The sequence below is a fragment of the Anas platyrhynchos genome, chromosome 4 (assembly GCF_047663525.1).
Source record: "Anas platyrhynchos isolate ZD024472 breed Pekin duck chromosome 4, IASCAAS_PekinDuck_T2T, whole genome shotgun sequence".
NCBI lineage: Eukaryota > Metazoa > Chordata > Aves > Anseriformes > Anatidae > Anas > Anas platyrhynchos.
The window spans coordinates 67,135,670-67,157,240 of record NC_092590.1 but is presented as its reverse complement, the minus strand read 5'-3'; the positions used below and the strand labels follow the sequence as shown (position 1 = coordinate 67,157,240).

At 37.6% G+C, this 21,571-nt stretch overlaps 1 protein-coding gene across 3 annotated transcripts in view; it reads right to left on the bottom strand.

Moving 5' to 3' along the window:
• Positions 1 to 2,908: 2,908 nt before the first annotated feature.
• The window catches only part of EVC (EvC ciliary complex subunit 1), a 53,677-nt gene continuing 35,014 nt past the window's right edge, over positions 2,909 to 21,571 (bottom strand). For 2 of the 3 annotated variants that reach the window (XM_027457403.3, XM_038178252.2), the window contains 9 exons: positions 17,451 to 17,560; positions 15,922 to 16,132; positions 12,823 to 13,029; positions 11,888 to 12,032; positions 8,710 to 8,818; positions 6,637 to 6,763; positions 5,814 to 5,907; positions 4,493 to 4,598; positions 2,909 to 3,480 (listed from right to left, as the gene is read on the bottom strand). In XM_027457403.3, the coding sequence (XP_027313204.3) occupies positions 3,399 to 3,480; positions 4,493 to 4,598; positions 5,814 to 5,907; positions 6,637 to 6,763; positions 8,710 to 8,818; positions 11,888 to 12,032; positions 12,823 to 13,029; positions 15,922 to 16,132; positions 17,451 to 17,560 (1,191 nt within the window). In that variant the 3' untranslated portion in view covers positions 2,909 to 3,398. The remainder of the gene's footprint in view (positions 3,481 to 4,492; positions 4,599 to 5,813; positions 5,908 to 6,636; positions 6,764 to 8,709; positions 8,819 to 11,887; positions 12,033 to 12,822; positions 13,030 to 15,921; positions 16,133 to 17,450; positions 17,561 to 21,571) is intronic. The other variant, XM_027457404.3, reaches the window with a different exon arrangement.

Here is a 21,571-nt window from a genome sequence, read left to right as displayed (position 1 = left end):
TGGTGAACTTTGCACATGCTTTCCAGCTGTATTTCAGTGATGACAGTAAGTGGTATTCAATTAAGAATAAATTCTGTACAGGAGAGGGAATAATGTCTTCCAATGCAGTAAAAATGCAGAGCTGTGGATGCTGTTTCTCTGAGTATCATACTCAAAGTATCATACCGTTTCTTTGAGTAACACAAAGTATTTGCAGTGATATGGGTAAAACAGGTAGGTTTCAGCACCCTGTCCTTCTGCTCCCTGCCTGCATATTCTGTATTTTTCTAGCACAGGGAGATGCAAAGGTAACTATATAGTTATATACACTGGTTTAAAAATCTTTAAGCTCTACCAGCTTTTTCTAGAGCTGTGACCACTGTGATGGGCTGTTTTGCTTGTTGATGACATACAGCGCACTCAGTGACTCTCAACACCACACTTAGAATTTTAGATATTCTGTTGTCTTAAAGTTGTGAATGAGGTTCAGCACAATTGTAAGCTGTTGTTATAGTTGCTAGCCTAGATGTTAAGAAAAACAGACCTATTTTTTTCCTTAAATTTCTGCATTATTTGTTGTGTGTATCTGTAAATCATGATCAAAGCTCCTTTTGAGTCTCTCTTGAATAAACTAAAAGATGATAGTGCTTTACAGCTTTCTGTTATAAAGAAGGTGTTTTGAGCTCTGATGGGTGCCTAGGGATCTCCATTTTCTGACACCCCATAGTGGGGTTCCTGGAGACTGCTCTCAAAACTGCTCTCAAAACTGCTTAGCAATGTCCCAGGGAGTTTAGGCACAGTCCCTGGCTCACAAGCTATTTCTCTGGTCCCTTAAGACACAAGAAAGATTAAAAAAAGAGAGAGAAAAAAAAAAAAAAAAAGCACTAAAGAAATAAGCAACAGATCAGTATGAAGGAATATTAGAGTCATGGAAAGAATTAGGTTGAAGAAGGTACCTGGAGGTCAGCCAGTCCAGCCTCCTACTCCAAGCAGGGCTAATTTCCGAGTTAAAACAGGTCGTTCAGGATCTTGTACAGCTGAGTGCTGAAACTGCACAGATGGATATTCTGCACCCTCCCTTGAATAACCTGTTCCTGGCAAATATATATATATATATATATTATATATATATACATATATATATATATATTATATATATATATATATATATAATATATATATATATATATTTTTTTTTTTTTTCCTGAACAGTAAGTAATTGGAACTTCTGTGCTAAAACTTGACCATTGCAATGTGCCTGTTTGGCTGGTGATAAAGTATTTCACAACATCAGGAAAAATCTTTGTCTCTTCTGTGTTGTCTTGGAAATAAGCTGTCACATGGAGTTAAACTTAACTGAGGGGTCAGATAAAAAAATAAAAAATAAAATCCCTCTGTAATGACTGATCATAAGATGGGATAGAGGTTTTTGGCATCATGATATAGATACTGACTGATGCAGTGGTTAAGGTTGAATAATGTAATACACAGAACTGTTGTGAGATTTACTTAGCATTTACTTTACTTGTTTCTTAGGCCAATGAAATTCTGATGAGTGTTCTTGTTCAATGCCTGCATCACTGGCACGGAATTATGAGTGCCACACCATGCATGAAATCTGTACAGGCTTTTAATTTAAGCAGGAAAGTGAATCTGGGTGTAATGCAGGAAGACAGGGACAAGAGCAGCAGTTGTTCTTTGTTGTGAAGTGAAGGTGCCTGAGAGAGAATGGGAGAAATGGCTGTTTGTAGACATGTGAGCCCAGAGAGATGAGAGGGCAGGGAGGTGCCTGCAGGGCAGACCCAGTGGCTTGGGTGGCAGAAGGGGTCCCACCTCGAGAGGCTGTGGGAAGAGGTGGTACCTGCTGCCTGAGCCCTGTGACCCTTCCCTGCTCCTCTGGTGACGTCCAACAGCAAGGAAAAGGAAGCCTGCTAGATGTCCAAGAGAGGGCACTGCTGCCCTGCTTTTGGGATTAGCTGAGCATTTTGAAGACAGAAAAAAACATATAAGCCCTGCCTAGTTAAGTGAATCACAGTGCATCCAGGAAAACCGCTGTATCCTGACTGTTTCAAACCACTGCATGGTTTGTAACAGCATCTTTAGACATAATCACCTCTATTATGAAAAGCTGTCTTCTCGCTATCTGTATAGAGTCCACTGTAGAATTAAGATGTTCAAATAGAGGGAAATAGGCTGCATCCTTTTGAAAAAAGCACAGCAGACAGGCAATAAAATGTCTCCTTCTGTAAGGCAGAGAGACCATGGAGAGCACTTGCTGAAACAGCAGAATCTAATGCTTAAAGTGGTACAATTTAGAAAAAAAAGTGGTTTTGACAATGATTGAAGTGAAAATTAACCATTTAACAATTGTGCCTAACATGCCTAGTAAAGTCATTTGTGTGGCGGCACTTTTATCTGAGCTAAACTGCATAACTGATGCAGGATTTTACAAGTGCCAAAGGATGGCCTTTTAGTTAGCAAAATATATTTTCATTTAAAAAAGACAGAAAATGTTCATTTCATGGAAGCTATAAGATAGCGTAAGTGAGGCTATTTATTACACAATACAGGTACACTGTAGAGCCAGTGAGAATTAGCTGCTTTGCATAACAAGAATTCTGATAAGAAACATAAAGAGCACAACAAAGTATGCTGAAAACAAAAGAGTTTATTTATCAAAGAATAGAAAATGAAATACAAAAAAAAAACAAACAGCCAGTTTTGTCTCACTTTTTCCAAAAAAATAATAATTTGAAATCTGGGACAAACACAAGGAAATAGATTTACAAAATCTTTTTACAAATTAAAAAAAAAAAAAAAAAAAAAAAAAAACAAAAAAAACCTGACCTTGGAAACATTAAAATATAACAAAGGAGAAACCAAACTTAATCTTTCGATGTACCAATAAAGTCTCAAATCTCTTTAAGTATTCTTTAAATTTATTTCTTTTTTTTTTTTCTTTTTTTTTTTTTTTTTTTTATCTAAAGCAGCAGTCACAAAATACTAAGACCAGATCTACAGCATTTAAGGCTCAAAAGCAAATGGTACATCAATATTAAAATGAAACCTTCCTGAGATATCCTAACGTCATTCGGTCTAGTGCGTATCTATCTGTTCTGCACTTTCCTCAGGTATATTCCTAATCTAAAACTATCTTCCTCTCATGTTCCCCACACGATCTGGAAGAATTTAAAGCCTTCTTTGTTCCCCCTTGCCAACATCAAGTGCGAATGTTTCATTAACAGCGAAACAAACATGGGGTTGAGTCTCAGTCTGTAGCTAAAGAAGATTTCTCGGTTATTATTGATGTTCTTCATTGTTCCTCAGTAAACCAGCTCAGTAAGTATTTATAGCTGCTGAGATCTCCCAGAAGAATGCTTTGGTACTCTGTGTTCAGACAGCTCATAGAAATACTTTTACTACCTGTTCCCTTTTTTTTTTAACATTTTTGAGTTTTTCCTTGGTTCAGCCTCCTCTTTATGTGACCTCTGTAACTTCTCTCTGAAAGAAATAAACAATAAAACAAAATTGTAGACCAAGTTTTTCAAAGGCTACAATTCTGTCTTAAACTAAATTCATTTTGATATGAGAAGAAAGGCACTTGCTATATGACTATAACTTCTGCACTCGCTGGTTTCAGCTGCCTCTGTTTAGTCTGCCAGAACAAAGTTGCATAAAGATAAATGTTCCTTTCCTGCGCCCCTGTTCCCTACACACGTATCCCTTGTTGGCTGTGGGAAAGGAGTGTGTGAAAAGGGTTGATGCCATCAGGGAAAGGAGCCATCTCCTAAAGTCAGTCCCAGGCTGAGGTCACTCAGGGGATAAATACTTTTCCCCAAAGGCCTGTGGCTCCTGAGAACCAACTGTTTGCTTTGCCTGTCAACAGGATTTTCTCTGCTCAATATATCAAGCCCCAGTGACCAGCTGGCTGGTTTGATCTGCCTGTAGTAATCAGCTGGCATCTTTCAGGTTTGTAGCCATTTCTTCTCCTCTAGTTAGCACCCCAGCATAAGCCAACTGAAACATCTATCAAGAAAACCATTGTTAGAACTGCTACCCTCATCAGCCAAAGACTGGCGCTTTCCTTTGTTCATGAAATAAAGGTGGTAGTTGAAAGCGTAAATACCACAGGCCATATTTTGGTTGCTACAAGTCAGCCTAGTTCCACTGGATTCAATTGTCTGTGCTGATTTATGTTGTCTGTGACTCAGGTTTTTAAAAATCTAATTAAAGGAATTTTGGAAACAGTATTTCTCATTTCTCTACTTCAGAAGTTATTTATAAAATACAAAACAACACAGACAAGCAAACTCAGATGATTTTCCAACATTTAAAAAAGAATATGGGAAAAAAAGGTCAAGTACATGTGAGAAATAAGTGTTAAGGAAGAAGATCAGCTAGTGTAGGTGTTATATTTTAGTTTTGATTGGCATACCTGCTTGTGAAGTAGATATTTTACTGCATTGTGTAAGCAGTTTTTTTCACAAGCCCTTTTTTATAGTCTCTACTGTACCTGCATAAGCTGGACTTCAGTCCAGGGGGCTCTTGAATATTTTCACAATAATCATCTTTGTCTTCCAATTCTGGAGAGTGAATGCTCCTTCTTTTTGTTTTTTCCCCTGAATTACCAAAGATATGTGGATTAACAAATAAATAAATAAATAACCAATATTAGAGCTTGTTTGGTTTCGATTAATTTAAAGCAAAACAAAACAAAACACTGATTTCTAGCACAGTAGCACTTTATACATATAAATTATTATGACAAGGAAATCACTAGAATATTGTTTTTTGAGTATAAGTTCTCACAGAGTGGACTTCAACTTTCAAATTGCTGCACCCTGATGTAAGTTTCTGCAAGGTGCAACCACTGACAGCACTATCTTATATTTTCTTAGCAAGTAATCGGAAATGGCTCCTTACCACTAGCAAACAGAGGTACAGTCACTACATCATTTTATGTGATTTGAATCAGTACATTGTTACATTAAAAAGTCACTGCTTTTAGTGTCCTGAGCCAAGCTTTCACATGTATCCCTCTGGTCACTGTGAATACCAGGACAAACAGCTCTGCACGCTTGAGAAAAACTGACTAGGGAAAGAGATTCAAAATTGTCCAGTGAGTGAGCTGCTTTTCCCTTTCAGACACCTATCTCACCTTTCAGTATCTTTCAGGTGTAATGCAAAATGTCTCATTTTGATAATGACAGGATGATTTCATGGCTCAAAGGATGAGAGTGTGTACACCCCATTCCAAATATGCATCAGGGAACACAACTGTTATTCTGACAATTTGTCCCTAAGTATCTCTTGAATAGTAAAATAGTCTAATCTGTTAAACCTGCAACAAATTCATATAAATATTTCAATCTTCCTTATTCAGTAAGATTTTACTTTTGAGTATGTGTGTGGGATGGCTGATTCTTCCATTCTACCAAGAGAATGAAAGCTGGGTGGTTCAGTCCTGCTGTCCTCCCAGAAACCTAGTGATCAAGGTGAACAGAGACCTTTTTGAAGAACATTATAAAGACAAGAAAAATAATTTGAGATTGAGCAAGGCAAAGCCTTACCTCAATGGAAAAAATGTGGTCTGTTGGCTAAAGGACAGGTTTGGAGTCAGCAACGGAGACATTTACTTGTGGTTCAGCTACAGGCAACCCAGATGACCTTGGAAGGTCACTTTACTTTTCTACACCCCAATTCCCTCATCTATTAGGGACATGGCACTGATGAAAAAAAAAAAAATCTCTCCTAAAACTCTATCTTGTCATATTGCAGTTTGAAACAATTAAATGGAATGATTCGTTTTTAAGACAATCCAGGATCATACCAACCTGCTGGCTTGCTCCTTTTGGAAGGCTGCTTCTTCACAGTGACTGGAATCCGGGCCAGTGCAGCCAACTCAGTAACAAAGTCCTGCTCTGCATTCTGCATGCAAGGATAAAGCAGCGGTCAGTTAACACAAAACATATTGATTCTGGTTATGTTATGCCATGACAAAATGCCATGTTATGTTATGCCATGACACATGCCATGACAAAAAAAAAAAAAAGGATATGTTATTGCAGAAGCACATGAAACAGTGTGAACACACTGGGGATGTTTTCTACTGGAAAGGGATTCAGTGAGCACAACAAAACACAGCTTCCCATTAACAGTACTTAACTCAAATATGCTGAGAGCATGTATGTGATGAAGAGTTGCTGTGCAACCTGGCTGGTTGCGACTACCTGGCATTTGGGCCTGATCCTTCTTGTTGTGGCTGTGAACTCAAGCACATTGATGTACTAATAAGGAGGTTGAACAGTTTCCATCTGATTAGACAGAGGCGTTCAAGTAACCAAAATGTGAGTCTGTATTCACAATAGAAATGATGCAGAAACATCAATAAATAAGATAAAGAATATAATGCCCCCACCCAAGTCCCAGGTTCTCTTTGTAGTATATGGTTTCAAACTGTTAACTGTCTGCATGTGTTGCTGGGGTCTGAGCCGTAGCTTCAGGGGTGAAAACAGTAGTGAATCTTAGCATTAATTTAAACTGGGCCAGTGAAGAGACCCTTACAATCTGTACAATCTGTCAAACAGTAAGAGTCAAAACAACAGATGTTTTGCCATTGACTGGTTCAGATCTGTGAATCATTTTATCCTGATTTACCCTCAGCTGATTCTCCAGCTCTGTTTCTAGGTGATGCAATCCCAGAAGCTTCTGTTTCAGAGACTCCAGACGAATCTGCTGGTGCAGTTCAAACTGACTCAGAACCTTCTTTTGCTGCAGCATCATCCTGGTAAAGGGAAATTTTAAAGTACCTTTGTTGTTCAGTTCAAGGAAGGGATACAATATTGGTGAAGGGCATTTAGAAGATTTTGTAGCGACAAAAGCTCATTAGCAATATCAGCCCATCCAGTCTCTGCTGGGACAAATAATTTTGTTGTAGATTTTTAATTAGCTTTACTTATTTGAATAACCTGCTTGCACCACAAGCTCCTTTCTAAGGGTAGAGCAGTTTGGGTCATCCATGCCTGGACTTTGGGAGCTCGAGTTCAGCTTTAATTTTGAAGTTTGCTTTCAAAACCATTGTATGTTTTCTGCAGTGAATCAAGACAGTTTTCCTATCTGCTTGCCAAAGAGACAAGCTGTTAGAAGATCAGGTGTGAGGATAATGGATTAAGAATTAGGCATCTCATTCAGGTCTCTTCAGTACCAAGCTGACACTGAGCCAGAAACATGATAATCTGAAACCCGGTGTTACGAGCACTGACAACTATATTCATTGCTTGTTTTATTTTGCTGGTTAAAGATTAATATTAATACAGTAGAAACGGAATGGCTGCAACATTGCTGAATCTGTAATTCTTCTGTTCTCTTGTCTGATCTACCTTGAAGCAAAACTGTCAATCACCCATCGCATTCCTCAGGGAAGGAGATAACAAAACATTTCTGACATTTACACATACTGCAGTTGCTATTGTAATGGTCAATGCTCACAGAAGGTTAGCTTTCAAAATTTTTTCTTTGAACTCACACTTATAACCTTCCATCAAGGGCAAAAGCAAATAAAAAATTCTTCTGAGTTTAATAGGAGTTAGATAATTAATAGAAATTTTGTTATTGACTTAATGCATGACTGGGATTTCACCCTAAAAGAAATCAGAATGGCAACAGGAAACTAAGTTTGATCACTGACTAATAGTTATGAGACCAGCTTGCATAAAAAGATTGTTACATTTATACTGTTTACGTGAAGCCCAATTTAATTGTACTTTATTTTAAGAATAGGTTATGGGAGAAAAAAATTGAGACAACAGCTAAAAGTGAATCTGTATGTCAGAATAAACCATGAACTTGATAATGAATACTTAATGTATCTTTTCCGAAGCCCTTTGTTAGATGAATCTACTTCTATACTAATTCAAACAAGGATGAAAAACAGAAAGTGGGCAATAATTTCTGTCAATGTAGAAGTAGCAGAATGTCTAAAAAAGAATGAACCTCTTTACAATGACAAAATTGCACAGGCTATGTTATTTTGGATAATAAGCCAAGAATAAAGAAAATAAAAGGATTACAAAAACACTTTATGTGCATGTCATTTTGAAAGTCCTTCAAACTTATATAATACAGCTTTTTATGTCAACTTATTCCATTGGATAGTCAGTGCTTTTTGTCTAGAGTCTAAATTTCAAAAAATAAATAATGTATTAAACATGATTTTTATTTAACATTTGTGGCACTCAAGACTAAATTTTGTGCAAGTAATCTTAACTGTTCAAAGGCATTCAATGAAATTTTACCATTTAGATATTATTTATGTTTCAAAAATGCTATCTTCATTACGGTATATTTACTCAACAGCAAATTAATATATATTCTTGATTTTTAAAGCAGAAACAATGAAATGTAATGAATTGGATACCATCAGCTCCCGTCCTACATTTATATTATCTTTTTTTTTTTTTTTTAATAATTTGGCATGTGTTTTGGCTTTGCTTTTCATTCTCTCTTTTCAAACTGTCTTTATATAGTTCTTCAGTCTGTAATTAATGAGCATGAAAAAGTAATTCTCTGAGATCAAAGAGTAGTGCAAAATTTGGCAACAAATATTTCTTTTCCATCAAGGACAAAATATAAAATACAAAGCCAGAACATTTATTCAGCTAGACATTTATATATATCTGCAAAAAGTCAAAGCATTTAAACTGAGTCAGTAGTGCTTCTGCCTGCTCTTACCTTTGGTGGACTGCGGATGATATGTTCAGGATGCCTTTGGTCTGTTCTTCTTTCAATGTGTGTTCATTCTCTTCTTTCTTTCTAAGTCTGTTCCTTTCACTTCTTTCTGCTGAAATAATGGTTTTGTAAAATATTCTGCTCAAAACTACAAACCCTGTTTTGAGTTCTGGCAACCTGACAATTTATGCCTTTCATCAACACAAATTAATCCCTGTTCTAGGCAGTCCTTCCAAAGTCACTGCTCCTTAGAGATCTCAAGTACTTCTTACATACGCTTGCTCTGCCACTGTGATTTGCTGAAACATCAGACAATAAGTTGTGCATTGTTCAGATGTGATGGTAATGCCAGTGAATTCTTATTATTCTTACCTGTTTCTCCCACGAAGTGATTGATTAACACAGAATTCAAAGGAGACATTTTATGAAAACACCATGATGCCTTAAGCAAAAATTGAAATACCTAAATGAAAACTGCTAAACAAAAAACCCCTGAGCTATGAGGCCACTTAGTCCTGGGAATGCCTAACTTCACTATGCTTCCCCTTGTTTGAAGGTGAAGTAATTTTGGTAGTTCTGCTTGGTGTTTATCTGCTGAGCAGGGTCCTGAGTCTTATCTTCAAAGTACTGCTTGGTAGCAATCTGCCAGATGCAACCCATTTCCTCACACCTACTGTTGTGGACCACTGTTTTTTTCTAAAATACAGGAGAGAGATGGATAGGTATGTAACAAATTAAGGTATTTAACATTTATATGGGGGGCATCTAACTTTTTCTGAATGCTGGGAGAGGATGGCAGGCACCTCTGAGGTTGACAGTGTATTTGGTGCAGGAAATCACTCTCTCACTGTGGTAAATGTGCTTGAAGATCACATACAGATCAGGCCCTTCTAAAAATTAAGAAACATGTGCCCTGCCTCCTGGCTGGAAGGCAGGGCATAGAGGGTCTGGTTGTGCCCAGGGGCAGCACTTCAGGCTGTTAAGAATCACAGGGAGAAATTTAATTGCTTCTGGGGGCCATACAACAGCTGAAATGAGAAAGACATGCAGTCTGCATCACAAAATTGGAATCAGGGTAAAAAAGGACTTATGTGAACTAAACATCAGAGACCCTCATTAGACCCACTGCTCACTCCTAATACAAAAGCTACCAACAAAGCAGAAGGAGTTGTAGGAGCTGTTAGAGAAAAACTGAGACACTTTAGAGTATGCACATATATGTTTGCAGTATTTTTTTTATTGTACCAGTTCATTTGACCTTTCAGTTTCAGCTTGGTTTCTCTCTGGCCACCCAAATCTAAAACACGCCTGCTTTTATTACCAACGTAAATTCTCTCGTCTTCCCTCATGCCTGTAGGCTTACACTGCAGCAAGAAAGGATTTTATTTTTCCTCAGTTGAAAAGAAAATGTGCTCCTTTAGTAGCTGCTTACACACTTAATTTTCTTTCTCATAGTTCATGGAGCATCAATGCACTGAAACAACAATATATCCACACAAACAGTAGGAGAAAGAAATGATCTAAAAGAGCAATTACCAGGCTGACTGTGGCTCTACTGACTGGTATTCCAGGTCTCACAGGCTATTTGGGAAACCAGTAGACAGCAATACCAAAATGCCAATGAAGCAAAACATTAAAGTATGTAATGATACCAGATCAGCTCAGTTCACGTCAGAGGAGTGTTCTGGAACAAGCTTCTGTTGAAATTCTTGCTTAAAGCAACCCAAATCGAAGGGATTTTTAGACTCTGTAGTTGGCTAAATCAGGGCCAAAGAAGTCTTTAGAGAGACTTCTTAAGAACTTCAGTAACTGGCTGCCTTGTTGGCTGCCAATGTCTACAACACAGATCAAAAATCCCTGCACACATTTTGCCTAATCCTTTTACTTCAGCTTCCAATGTTAAAGGCTTCAAGGTCCACAACAGGGCATTGTAAAACACATGCAAAACAAACAGGTTCTTCTGTAAACAGTAAGCATAGCTATCTATTAACTGGGGCTCACAAATCTTTCCTAACAAAGTATGCCTTATCTCCAGACTCATGCCTTGAGTGGATAGGCCTGTTTCTCTTCAAAAAATCTCTTTTGTGCTTAAAGAATCAAGTTTATTTAAAATTGCATGTTGAAAACAGCTTTTATTTATCTCCTCCATGTGTCTCAAAGACAGCCTTAGATGCTATTGCCGTTCTCCTAACTTGCTATCTTCATTTAATGCCAACAGCCTTCATCCAGGGGAGGGGAGAGTGTTTACAGAAGAAATCAATAATCACAGCTTGCTTTTTTTCCTGTCCTGAAGGAACTGAACAATTAGAAATAATTTCAAGAAAAAGTGCCTGTGTGTGGTGGTTTCTGTGGGATCCAGGAGTTCATAAACCTCATCAGCAGTTTCACAACCTGTGAGAGGGTCATGGTTGACAGTTAAGAAATAATGTAGAAGCTCGTACGTCATTCCAGGATAGGAACGATTGACTTTTTGCTGATCCTTCCATGAATCTTCTCTATTGCAGAGAGAACAACATTTCATTGAGTCAAAAAAGGGATAAATATAAGAATCTCCTCCTTAAAGCAGACTGTCTGCTAATGATGCTTATGTTTTCTAACATGGGAGCAAGGACTGCAGACACGGGTCTCCTGCCTTATAGGAGAAAGATCCAACTTGTAGACTCCCATCATATACCCTCTTACTCTATCAGTATTTAATCCATTAATTCATTTTATTTTCATATATAAATACAGTAAATTGAACTGTGTTCATGGTAGAGGTTGGATGTACAACGTAAGACTTGTACAAATGTCAACATTCTAAATCGACCTGTATTAAGCTTTAGAGCACTAGAAAATCAATTACTGGTGGTTGTGACAGTGGTAGTATCTCTGATGTTAGCTTGGTGAATCTGAATTCATGGTTAAACTATAATCTTTGACACTAAGTCATTATTCTATGTGTGGTTATACAAAACTTTGAGTAACAACACCCAGCATACAATGCAAGAAATTACTGATGATAATAGCTCTACTACTTTTTCCTCAAAGATGGAAATGGACCTACACATTCATTTTACTTTGTTGCTTGATTTCAATAATATATATCTGTTATCTTTATGGGATCTTTACAGCAATAAGAAAATGAATGTATCTATTAAAATACAAGTATTATCTTACAGTTGTTTAATATCATACATACCTTGTAACGATTTCAGTTGCTGAAGTTTTTTCCTTTCATAGCCTTCTGTGATTTTTCCTACTTGCTGGTAGTAGTTTTGCACCAGTCTATTGATATTATTGCTGGTCCCATATACACTTTCTACAGCAGCTTCCACCAGGCTCTCCTGCATTAGATAGTGCAAGCAATGGTTCATTTTCTAAGTTAAAATCTAGTTGCTTTAATCTGCCTAAAAATGAACACCAAATTTAATTTTTAATGTGTATGAAAGATTGTGAATTTTGTGCTTAAAAAGTTACAAACTGATATGCTGGAAAACAGGTATTTCTATTAATCCATGGAACATTTCAACATGAAAAATTACATTAAAATCTTTCTAATGTGCCTTAACTACATCTGGGAAGGGACCACTCTTCTATCTGTTCCATTTCCATAGCCCATTCTGCCTGTCAACCCAACTGCCAGCAAAGTAAATTAACATATGTGTAATTCTAGTGCAATTTTCCTTTATACAGAAAATCCAATTATGTACAACAATTCTATTTATTAATCTATGAATTGAGTATCATTTTTATGTATTTATCTACAAGATAATTTAATAAATGTATCCATTAAGCTGTTAATATATGAATACTATTAATTAACTTCAAAATCTTTATCAATAGATAATCTCCATTTCTTCCCCATGTTTGTGATTTTCTGTCATCTAGAACCCTCTGTTCTTTTTATGTTCTGGGGTTTGGTTTATTAAAACCTCTTTTGAGTCCCTCAAAAATACAGTAGGTTGACGTTGGTGTTATGTTTGTAAATAGCAAGTTATCTTCAGTTTTAAAACAGGTTGTAATGTTTTCCTGATGATACTTCTAGACATAAGGTAATGCATATATATAAGGTTGCCCTCCAATTTATTATAGTACTCAATTTGTTAAGAAAGCTGCTACTGAACAATTCCATACCTTGAAATCCTGTTCATCATCTGATTTCCTTTTTCCAGCTTCCTGTCGGGCATGCTGTAGCAGTGTCCGCCCAATCACTTGCTCCATGTGTTGCTGAAGAAACTGAAGAGCTTCTTGCATTTCTGTGACTAACTGCTGGTGAAATTCTAAATGGGTTTGCTGCGTTTCTTCCTCTAGCTTCTCTTCCTCTTCCAAAATGTGGGACTCCTGGTAATCAGACAAAATGATAGCAGGTGCTGCCATTTAAATGCATTCACAAATTTAGTCAGCATCACTGTAAAAGAAAATCCTACAGCCACTCAGAATGTTACTGTTTTAATACTTAATCTCATTTCCAGCATAAGTCAGTACAGTCACTTAATTCCAGTATAATTCCTTTATATAATAATTATCGGGCATAATGCTTAATTCCAGTATAGTTCCAGTACAGCCACTTAATATATTTGTCTTGGCACCAAAGCTATTGTCTCTGTCATGAGATGTACAACAGCTGTGTCCTGTCCAACTAGTCATTTCCAAGTGATGCATACCTGTTTTTGTGTTCTGTACTGTTGAATTTGGTCTTATTTATATTTATGTTTATGTTTATGTTTATATTTATATTTATATATTTATATTTATATTTATACTTATATTTATACTTATATTTATACTTATATTTATATTTATTTATATAACTTATTTATATTACTGACTGCAGTAAGAGATAGTTGTGGATACCTTGATAAAGAGCAGAAGAACAAGGCAAGCATGCAGTTATGTTTCTAGGACACTCAGTTTTGGGGTCTACCTGAGAAAAACTTGGCATATTTGTATTTCCAGCCTTTCATGACTGCACTTAATAGCACTTAGAGACCACTGGCACTCTGGGCACCTGATGAGTTCTATGGCTTAACTTATTTCTTAATTTTGAACCTGCCATCTAGTAGCTTTGCTTGGTGCTCTCTTGTTCTTTTATTAGAAATAAGAAATCAGAAACAAGTGAAAAATTGTTCCCTACTTACATACTTTATGACAGTTTTAAAACTTATGACACTTCAGAAGATGCATCTTCTTAAGGCTTCCAGTCCCTTGAGTCCTTTGGACCATCCATTTTCTATGCTTCTTTTTAAATCCACTTTCACTCCAAACTGTCTCCAACGCACAATAAGACACACCAGAATAACCTGTTCTTTCTTTCTTACGTGTATCACAGTTTTCCACAGATTGCCTTCTATTGAATTGCTGATATCTCTCTTATACTAATACTCTCATTTAAGCCTAGATATAATTAAATTATTCTGAGGTATTCAGCACTAACTATTTGATTCCCTCTTGGAAATAAAAAATGCAAGTAGGAAAAGAACCTGCTCTGCCCACATTCATCTGTGGAAAATAATGATGTCCCTATTAATGCTGGCTATTCTGACATGTCTTCATTAACAGCTCAGACATGGTTTTGACATTTTTTAAAGACAGCTAGAGTGTCATTAAACTGATTCTCTCTCTCTTTTTTTTTTTTTTTTGTCATTCTGACCAAGGTAGGGTTTTATAGTGGTATTTTCCTGAATAAAATTTCATTTTATATGAAATAAACAGACTGGCATAACACTATCTACACCAGCCTAAAACTGGAACATATTTAAATTAAATTTAGTTAAAACAACATAGTATGTCTTAAACTCTGGTTGAGTGTCTAAAAATTAACCTCTTCATTAACTCCTTATATGTTGGTTCTAGCTTTGGAGGTTGTTCCTAACATTTTTTTTCTTGCTGACTTTTCACGATTCCACACCTAGGCTCTACTTGTTTGGCAGCAAGGATCTTATATGTGTATTTTTAGGCATGTCTCTGTGAGATTGGTTTTAGCTGGCCTTGGAAAGAGCCTGTAATGGAGAGAGACTAAAATAACCGTAATACCTGGGGACATTTCATTTTTCTAGGGAACACAGTGATTGAATCAATTAATGTCCCTGTGGGAACTAAGTGAGATGTAACAGTGGAAAGTGCACAAATGCAGGAACAAGAGGAATGCAGTCATACGCATTTGTATTTCATTATATTTTACTTCTTCTGAAGGTTGATGATATTTCGAGATTTTCATACTCAAGAGGAACTACTTCAATAGAAGTATCAAATACGAAACTGGCAGCAGACAGAATTTCCTTCTTCCTCTTTCAAGTGGAGAATTAGTGTTCATGCTATGCACATCAGAATTAGAGGCATGCACAATATTACCTCTCTGCTAATTGCGCAGTGATGCCATGGAGCACAGAGCTATGAGGTGTTGGGTGGGTTCAACCCAGATGTGCAGCAGCACTGGGTTGGGCAGTGGCTAACATTGATGCCAGCTGGGAAGGGCCCTCTGATGCTGACATCAGAAATGCATTGTTGTTTTAGGTAAGTATCCAGTCTAAGTAATTGTTTTGTAATAACCTACAAAACCTAATATTAACCAGGAGGAGTAACCCTTAAAACACAGTTGCAAATAGATATGAAAGTGACCTGTGGGAATATCAAGTCTAAAAATCCGTTAAATTTTCTCCTATCTCCTGACCTACACAAATCAGATTATTTTGAAGGATGTCAGGTGAATGGATGCTGAGAATTTCACAGACAGAGAAGAAAGAAAAGAGAAGAATGAAAAATGACAACAGTACAGAAGAACTTTGCTAGGTCTGTTGGAGAAATTAAACAATTTATTCTGATATTGATTAACAGATTTTCAAGTGCATATTATGATCCCTGGAAGAGTTAGTAGGAATTTCTCTTACACTAAAGCAGTAACTTGTGTAGAAGTTCTTTATACATGTTGCCATGACTTGTTTTAATTACTGTTTTCATATAATACTGGTAACTGAATAAGCTTGCTATGATAACTTTTGCACTAATGAAAGATAACACCTATCATAGATAGGCAATAGATAAAATATTAGGGAATTCAAAACTACAACAGGCACACTCTGGTACCTCCTATATCAAGAGTGGGTGCATTTTTGACAATATTTTTTATTTGGAACTTGAACATTTTTATATTTTGGAGCTCATCTGTGGCTACTTCTAATGCCAGACATCAGAGCATATGACTATGGACAAAACCCACCGGGACACTGTACCTACCACTGCCTTCTGCAGCTGCCACTGGTCTTCATCTTGGCAGTGGGAGGAACCCTTCTGCAGGATGTGCTGCTCTCTGAGCTCCTGAAGCAAGCTCTTCTTCCTGGACATCCTCATGCGGGTCAGAGCTGCCATTCCAATGCTTCGAAGAGTTAACCTTCTCAGTACTGAACACAGCAGGAGCCGGTGTTTTTGCAATATGTAGTTAACAGACCTGTAAAAAACAAATCATTAAAAATCAACCAGCTAAGCTGCTTGCTGCTTTTGCATATCCATGCTCAGGAAAAGTCATTGCTGAAAGATGACAGCTACTATTCACTCTGTGACATCTCACACATTCTAAGCATGCCTTACAATGTTTCTCAGGTGTAATGAATGGATAACACTGTGATAGACATATAATTCTGTCACTCTGAAGTCAAATTAAAATAAAAATAGGAAGAAAAAAAGATAAATAAGCATCTGTGATTACATTTTTTTTTAAATAATAGACTTGAAATAAGATGAAAGGAGAATGTAATCAGACCTACAGGAAAGCTATTTCAAGCTGAAGAAAATGCATATTTTGGATTAACAAGGGGGCACGCTCTGATGAGACACTGAAGGGTATAGTGTTAGCTGGCAGTGCAGACATGGCTGGAGCAAATTTTTCGTGAATTTTCAAAAGAAGAACACATTTTGAAGTAGATTATGGACAAAATGAATTAAATGTGCTATATGCACATTTGGGATGATATCCTTCAAGATGGGTTTGTGTCTCTACCTACTGTGTGCAACAAGCTCTCTAGGTATCAAATCTTGGGCAATGTTGAAGTCAGAGAACATGAAAAGGGGAGGCTGAACTGAGAAGTAGAGTCAAAATAAAGGAGTGCATTGGCAATAACACCAATATTCCAGATAGCCAAGTCTTTAACCGCATTGATCTTTGATAATGTTGAAACTATGACGAATGAACTCATTTGTTATCTTAATCAAAATAAGGCAGATAACACAAATTTTATTTATTTATTTGTTTTATTGAACGGTATGTCTCTCAAAGAGACTTTAGCTGAACAAAGATGAGACAAAACTAAAAGTTTCCTTAGTGAATATAGACAGAGAATGCGAGACAGGAGTCATTTACATGCAAAGATATGGTCAGTAGTATACTAATAGCAGAAAGCAAAGGTAGAGCTGAATGGTGCTGGACTGAACATTTTATATTGACAGATATCCAACTCCGGCATGAGATACAGAGGGCAAAGTGAACGTGGTTCAAGATTAGGAATAACTCACAAACATAGGAACAGATATACAGAATGTACGCCACTTGACTAATTGAAGAAGACTTTACTTTTGCCTTACCAGGAATCATCCTATCTGTTGGCATTTTTTTTTAACACTCAGACCAAAACCTACAGAAACTGTCTCTCTGTTTGAGGATGCTCAGAATGCCTTAACACTGCTTTCTGCAATGTAATATACACGGGTTTTTATCTGTGCATGCAGCATTGCAATTTTACTGCACTGCTTACTGATAAAACCATACTTACTCATCACTGAGGCAGCCTAGTCTGCTCACGACACCTTGAATTATCTTCTCCTGTTTCTCAGACAGGTGCTTTTGCATCACAGCAGAGAGAGCATATTCATTTATCCATAGCTAAAAGCAGGGAAAAAAAATCACAACTGTAAGATGCTCTGATTTCAGTGACCATATGATGAATCAGGAGGTTATCTAAAGGTTTTTTGTTTTTCGTTTTGGTTAAAAACAGTAATTCCCCTCTTCCATGAAACAAATTGCATCTTAATGATCAAAGTCCGATTTGGATCAGCCCCGAGCTGTGTCTCCTACAGATTTTCTGGTTTCACCAACAGAAAACCAATGGAAAAAAGAACAATGTGGCACAAAATACTGCATCGACTCTTATCAGTAGGTTGCAGTGGGCTGTTTCATTTTTTTTTCACTAGTAGAGATGTAGTTTTTACTTTCACCTAACAAAATAAAGATATCTTTCATCTCACTTTGTGCATAGTACGCAATGCTAGTAGTTAGAAATGGAGATGTGATTAGGTTTAGGACTGAGATTACAGCTCCCTCAAGGTGATATTTAGATCAAAGAATTTAATCTTGAAATGTTTTGATGGACTCGCCATTATACTGTAAACTTTTGGAGATACAGACTTAGATTTTGCTTAGTGTATTGCCAGCATTTAATGAATAATAGGCCATAAGATGAAATGACTGTAAGGCCCAAACTCCATTACTGTGAGATGAAGAGTATATATCAGGCTACATTGGCAGCTGGGTAAAAGCAGGTTGCTTGCAGACATATGCAGAGTCCTAAATTAAATATAATACTCCGTCTCTCTGACAGCTTTACTTCATGTTCCATCTTCATTCAGAACATGAGGGAGTAAATTTTCTGTTATTGTAGACAGCAAGATTTCACTAGATCAATATGTCCAGCAAAGAATTAGATGCATAAGTGCAGCCTCTCTTAGTGCAAGGTATTAGGAGTGGTCCTGGGTCTCCATACTGGATTTGATAGTCTTTTCCCTGGGAAGCAGTGATCTGTGCAAGAGAGACTTTATATGTGAACACAGAATTAACTCTCCAGGGAAGTGCAGAACATCAGAAAGCACTTCATCTTTGGCTTTAAAAGAAAAATGCACCTCTTTCTCGGATAGTGCATTCTCCGCAGCATACACAGTAGCACATATTGTTGTTCCCTCTCCATGAAGAAAACCTTATCAAAGCACATTCTCCCATGTGGGGTGTCAGGGAAGTATGGGCTGGCAGTCAATATTACAGATGGAAAGGGCATGAGAGGCACAGCACTTAAGTCTGCACAGTGCTGGGGAGCCCCCTGAGCTGCTTTCAGAAGGAGCTGCAAGATGTGCCTAGGCAGACAGACCTCAACTGATTTGAGCCTGGGTGATTCTGAAAATCACAGAGCACAGCCAAGCACAGTGTCATCTCCAACTGCACACTGCAAGCGACAAATTAAAGTCTACCAGGTCTCCAGGTATCACTGTGACAGATGCCAATAATAGCTGTATCAGTATTTCCCTTTAGCAGCTCTATGGATATGGTTCCCTAGTGTTTCACACCCCTCTGCATGTGTCTAGTAAATTCTTTGGTTGACCAAGTTGATACATTGCACTGCATATTTTACTGTCTCTTTCAGCAGTTAGAAGAGGGCTGAAAAGGACCTTTTACTTTCTAGAGAAGCTTTTTCAATGAGTCACTGTGGCTCAGATGTGGCTCCCCATTATTTTTGGAGACTTGGTTTTCATCAAGAAGTTGTTCTTGAAGGGCCTGTCTGCCTACTTGTTCTCCAACAGCATGCAGATTTAATCAGATGTAGGCCACCAAGATACAGGAGAGGTTTTCTGGAATTGTAAATGATATAATATTGCAGTCAAGAAACAAAAATGTAACACCTCTGCTGCTGCCCGTACAACCCATCCAAAAAGGCACTCAGAATGATAACACAGACAGGCATTGTAGTAGGAATTGTAGTAGGAATTGTTTACTTCTTACTGTTTATGAGGACATAGTGTAGTGGTGAACTGTAGTGGTGAACACAGACTTTCTTTTAAAGTAAATGAATGAGTCACCTTTTAATTGAGAGCGCATCTAACATAATCTGTATGCAAAATTTATAATGGGTCTCTTCAATCCTCTGAGACCAACGGAAAGATTGGGACACAGTAAAAAATAACCCCGTGCACAGTTAAACTTAGAAGTACATCAGCCATTAAGTAGTATGAGAACAAAGAGGAAAGAATGGGCATTATTATGCATTTAAGTAGGGGTGTTAAATAAGGAAGATTGAGATTTGGACCAAATACTAAGCCAGTGTTTTGCTTCCATAAGGAACAAGATGATCAAGAAGAGAAGGATCAGCTGGGGGTAGAAACAGAACAGTTATTGCATGTTTTACGGGAAGCAGTACTACAGTTGCTCACTGGGATAAACCTGGAGGGCTGGGTATTTTCGACTCCCCAAAACACTGCAAGAACTCATACAGGCCCAAATGCAACACCGAAGGGAATCTTAATTTGAGGCTGCTGGCTTATGGCTGATAAATAGCAAAACAGACACAACTATTTAATCTAGCCAGGTGAAAAGGTGATGTTATGTGATGCAGTGCACTACTCTTCCAATACCAGGCCAAGCTGCCAGCTGCCTTGCAAAACTTGTTTTCTTGGGAACAACTTTACATTGCTTCAAGACCTAACACTACTAGACAGGAATCTTGTACCTGTGTTGTGTTTTTTCCTCTATGGCTTGGCATTGGGAGCACTGAGTGGAGAATCAAAAAGGCTGAGAGGCCACCAGAAAGTCAGCCTGGGCCTGGGCTGCCTGGAGAGGAACAGCACTGTCCCCTATGGGACAGCCAGTTCTTACCTCTCCTGACCTGGCATCCTACATCGCTTTCCTTTCACACAGTTTCACACTATAGCCTGTCTCCAAAATACTATTACATTCTGACAGATTGGTAAAGAATGGAGAAAATGACTCTCCATGTAGTGCAGACTCAGTGGCTGGAAGAGCTGGGCTCTTGGATTCCTAACCTGCATTTAACCAGTAAAACCAGGGACAAAATCATCCTCAATGGCGGAGTAAAGCTCCGAGGAATGTTTGGCTACTTGAAAAGAGGAGTCCTTCCAAACACTGTGAAAGAAATCAGTATCTGTAAAACAAAGAGAAGGCAAAAAAGCACAGCATGCCAATGCTGATAAGCAGATGCTGATTCACCTCTCTGGGTGCCAAGCAATGGTGTGCAACTGGATGGAAATCTCCTCACCCCATTTTGTCTCTGTAAGTTTCTGTGTTTTGTCTCCTGGCAACAAGTCCATTGTAAGACCTTCTGCAGCAGAGCTAACATTAAGCATTACTCTTTGGCAATAAATGTGTGGAATATGCCGTTAGTGGGTAATGAAACCCATAAAATACTTTGAGTTAGACTTCAGATAAAACAGCAAATTAGACCCAAGTAAGCACACTTTCTTCTGCAGCTGACATTTTTAGCACAGATTCTTCAGGAAATCAGAGGAAAGCAATTTCTCTCTAACAGCCTGTAGATGGTGTGTGATGCACACTGAATGTCAAGCAAGTACCTTAGCCTGGTGCAGCAGCCTGCTCTGCATAACAGACGACAGTGCTTTTCCAGAGACATCATGAGGTAGGAGCTATGTGGTAAAATGTTCATAATTTATTTTCATTAGTCAGTTATTCCTAAATTCCTATATTTTGCCTCACTTACATCGTCAAGCTTATAAGACAAAAGTTAAATATGAAACTGAATTTTCCTTTTCATGCACAAAAGTGATTCTGTTTCCCCAAAGCACATTATATTCCAGATATGTATAAATGCTAGGAAAGGTAATCTCAAAATAAATATAGTTCAGATAAATGGGAAAAATGTCTTTTTGAGCCACCTTGAAAAGCTTAAATATCCTGGTGAAAAGCCTTCTGGTGGTAGACTTTCAAGGTCTGTAAAGTAGGTGACTATGTAACTCTCAGTATATCATATTTATCAAAAGGAAAATGAGCGACTTATCTCCTGCTGAAAAATGCCTGATAAATTAAAAGGCTTGTCAATATGAATGTTGATTTATGGATCTTCTGACACATTCAGCGCTGTAACGTCTATGGGATCTC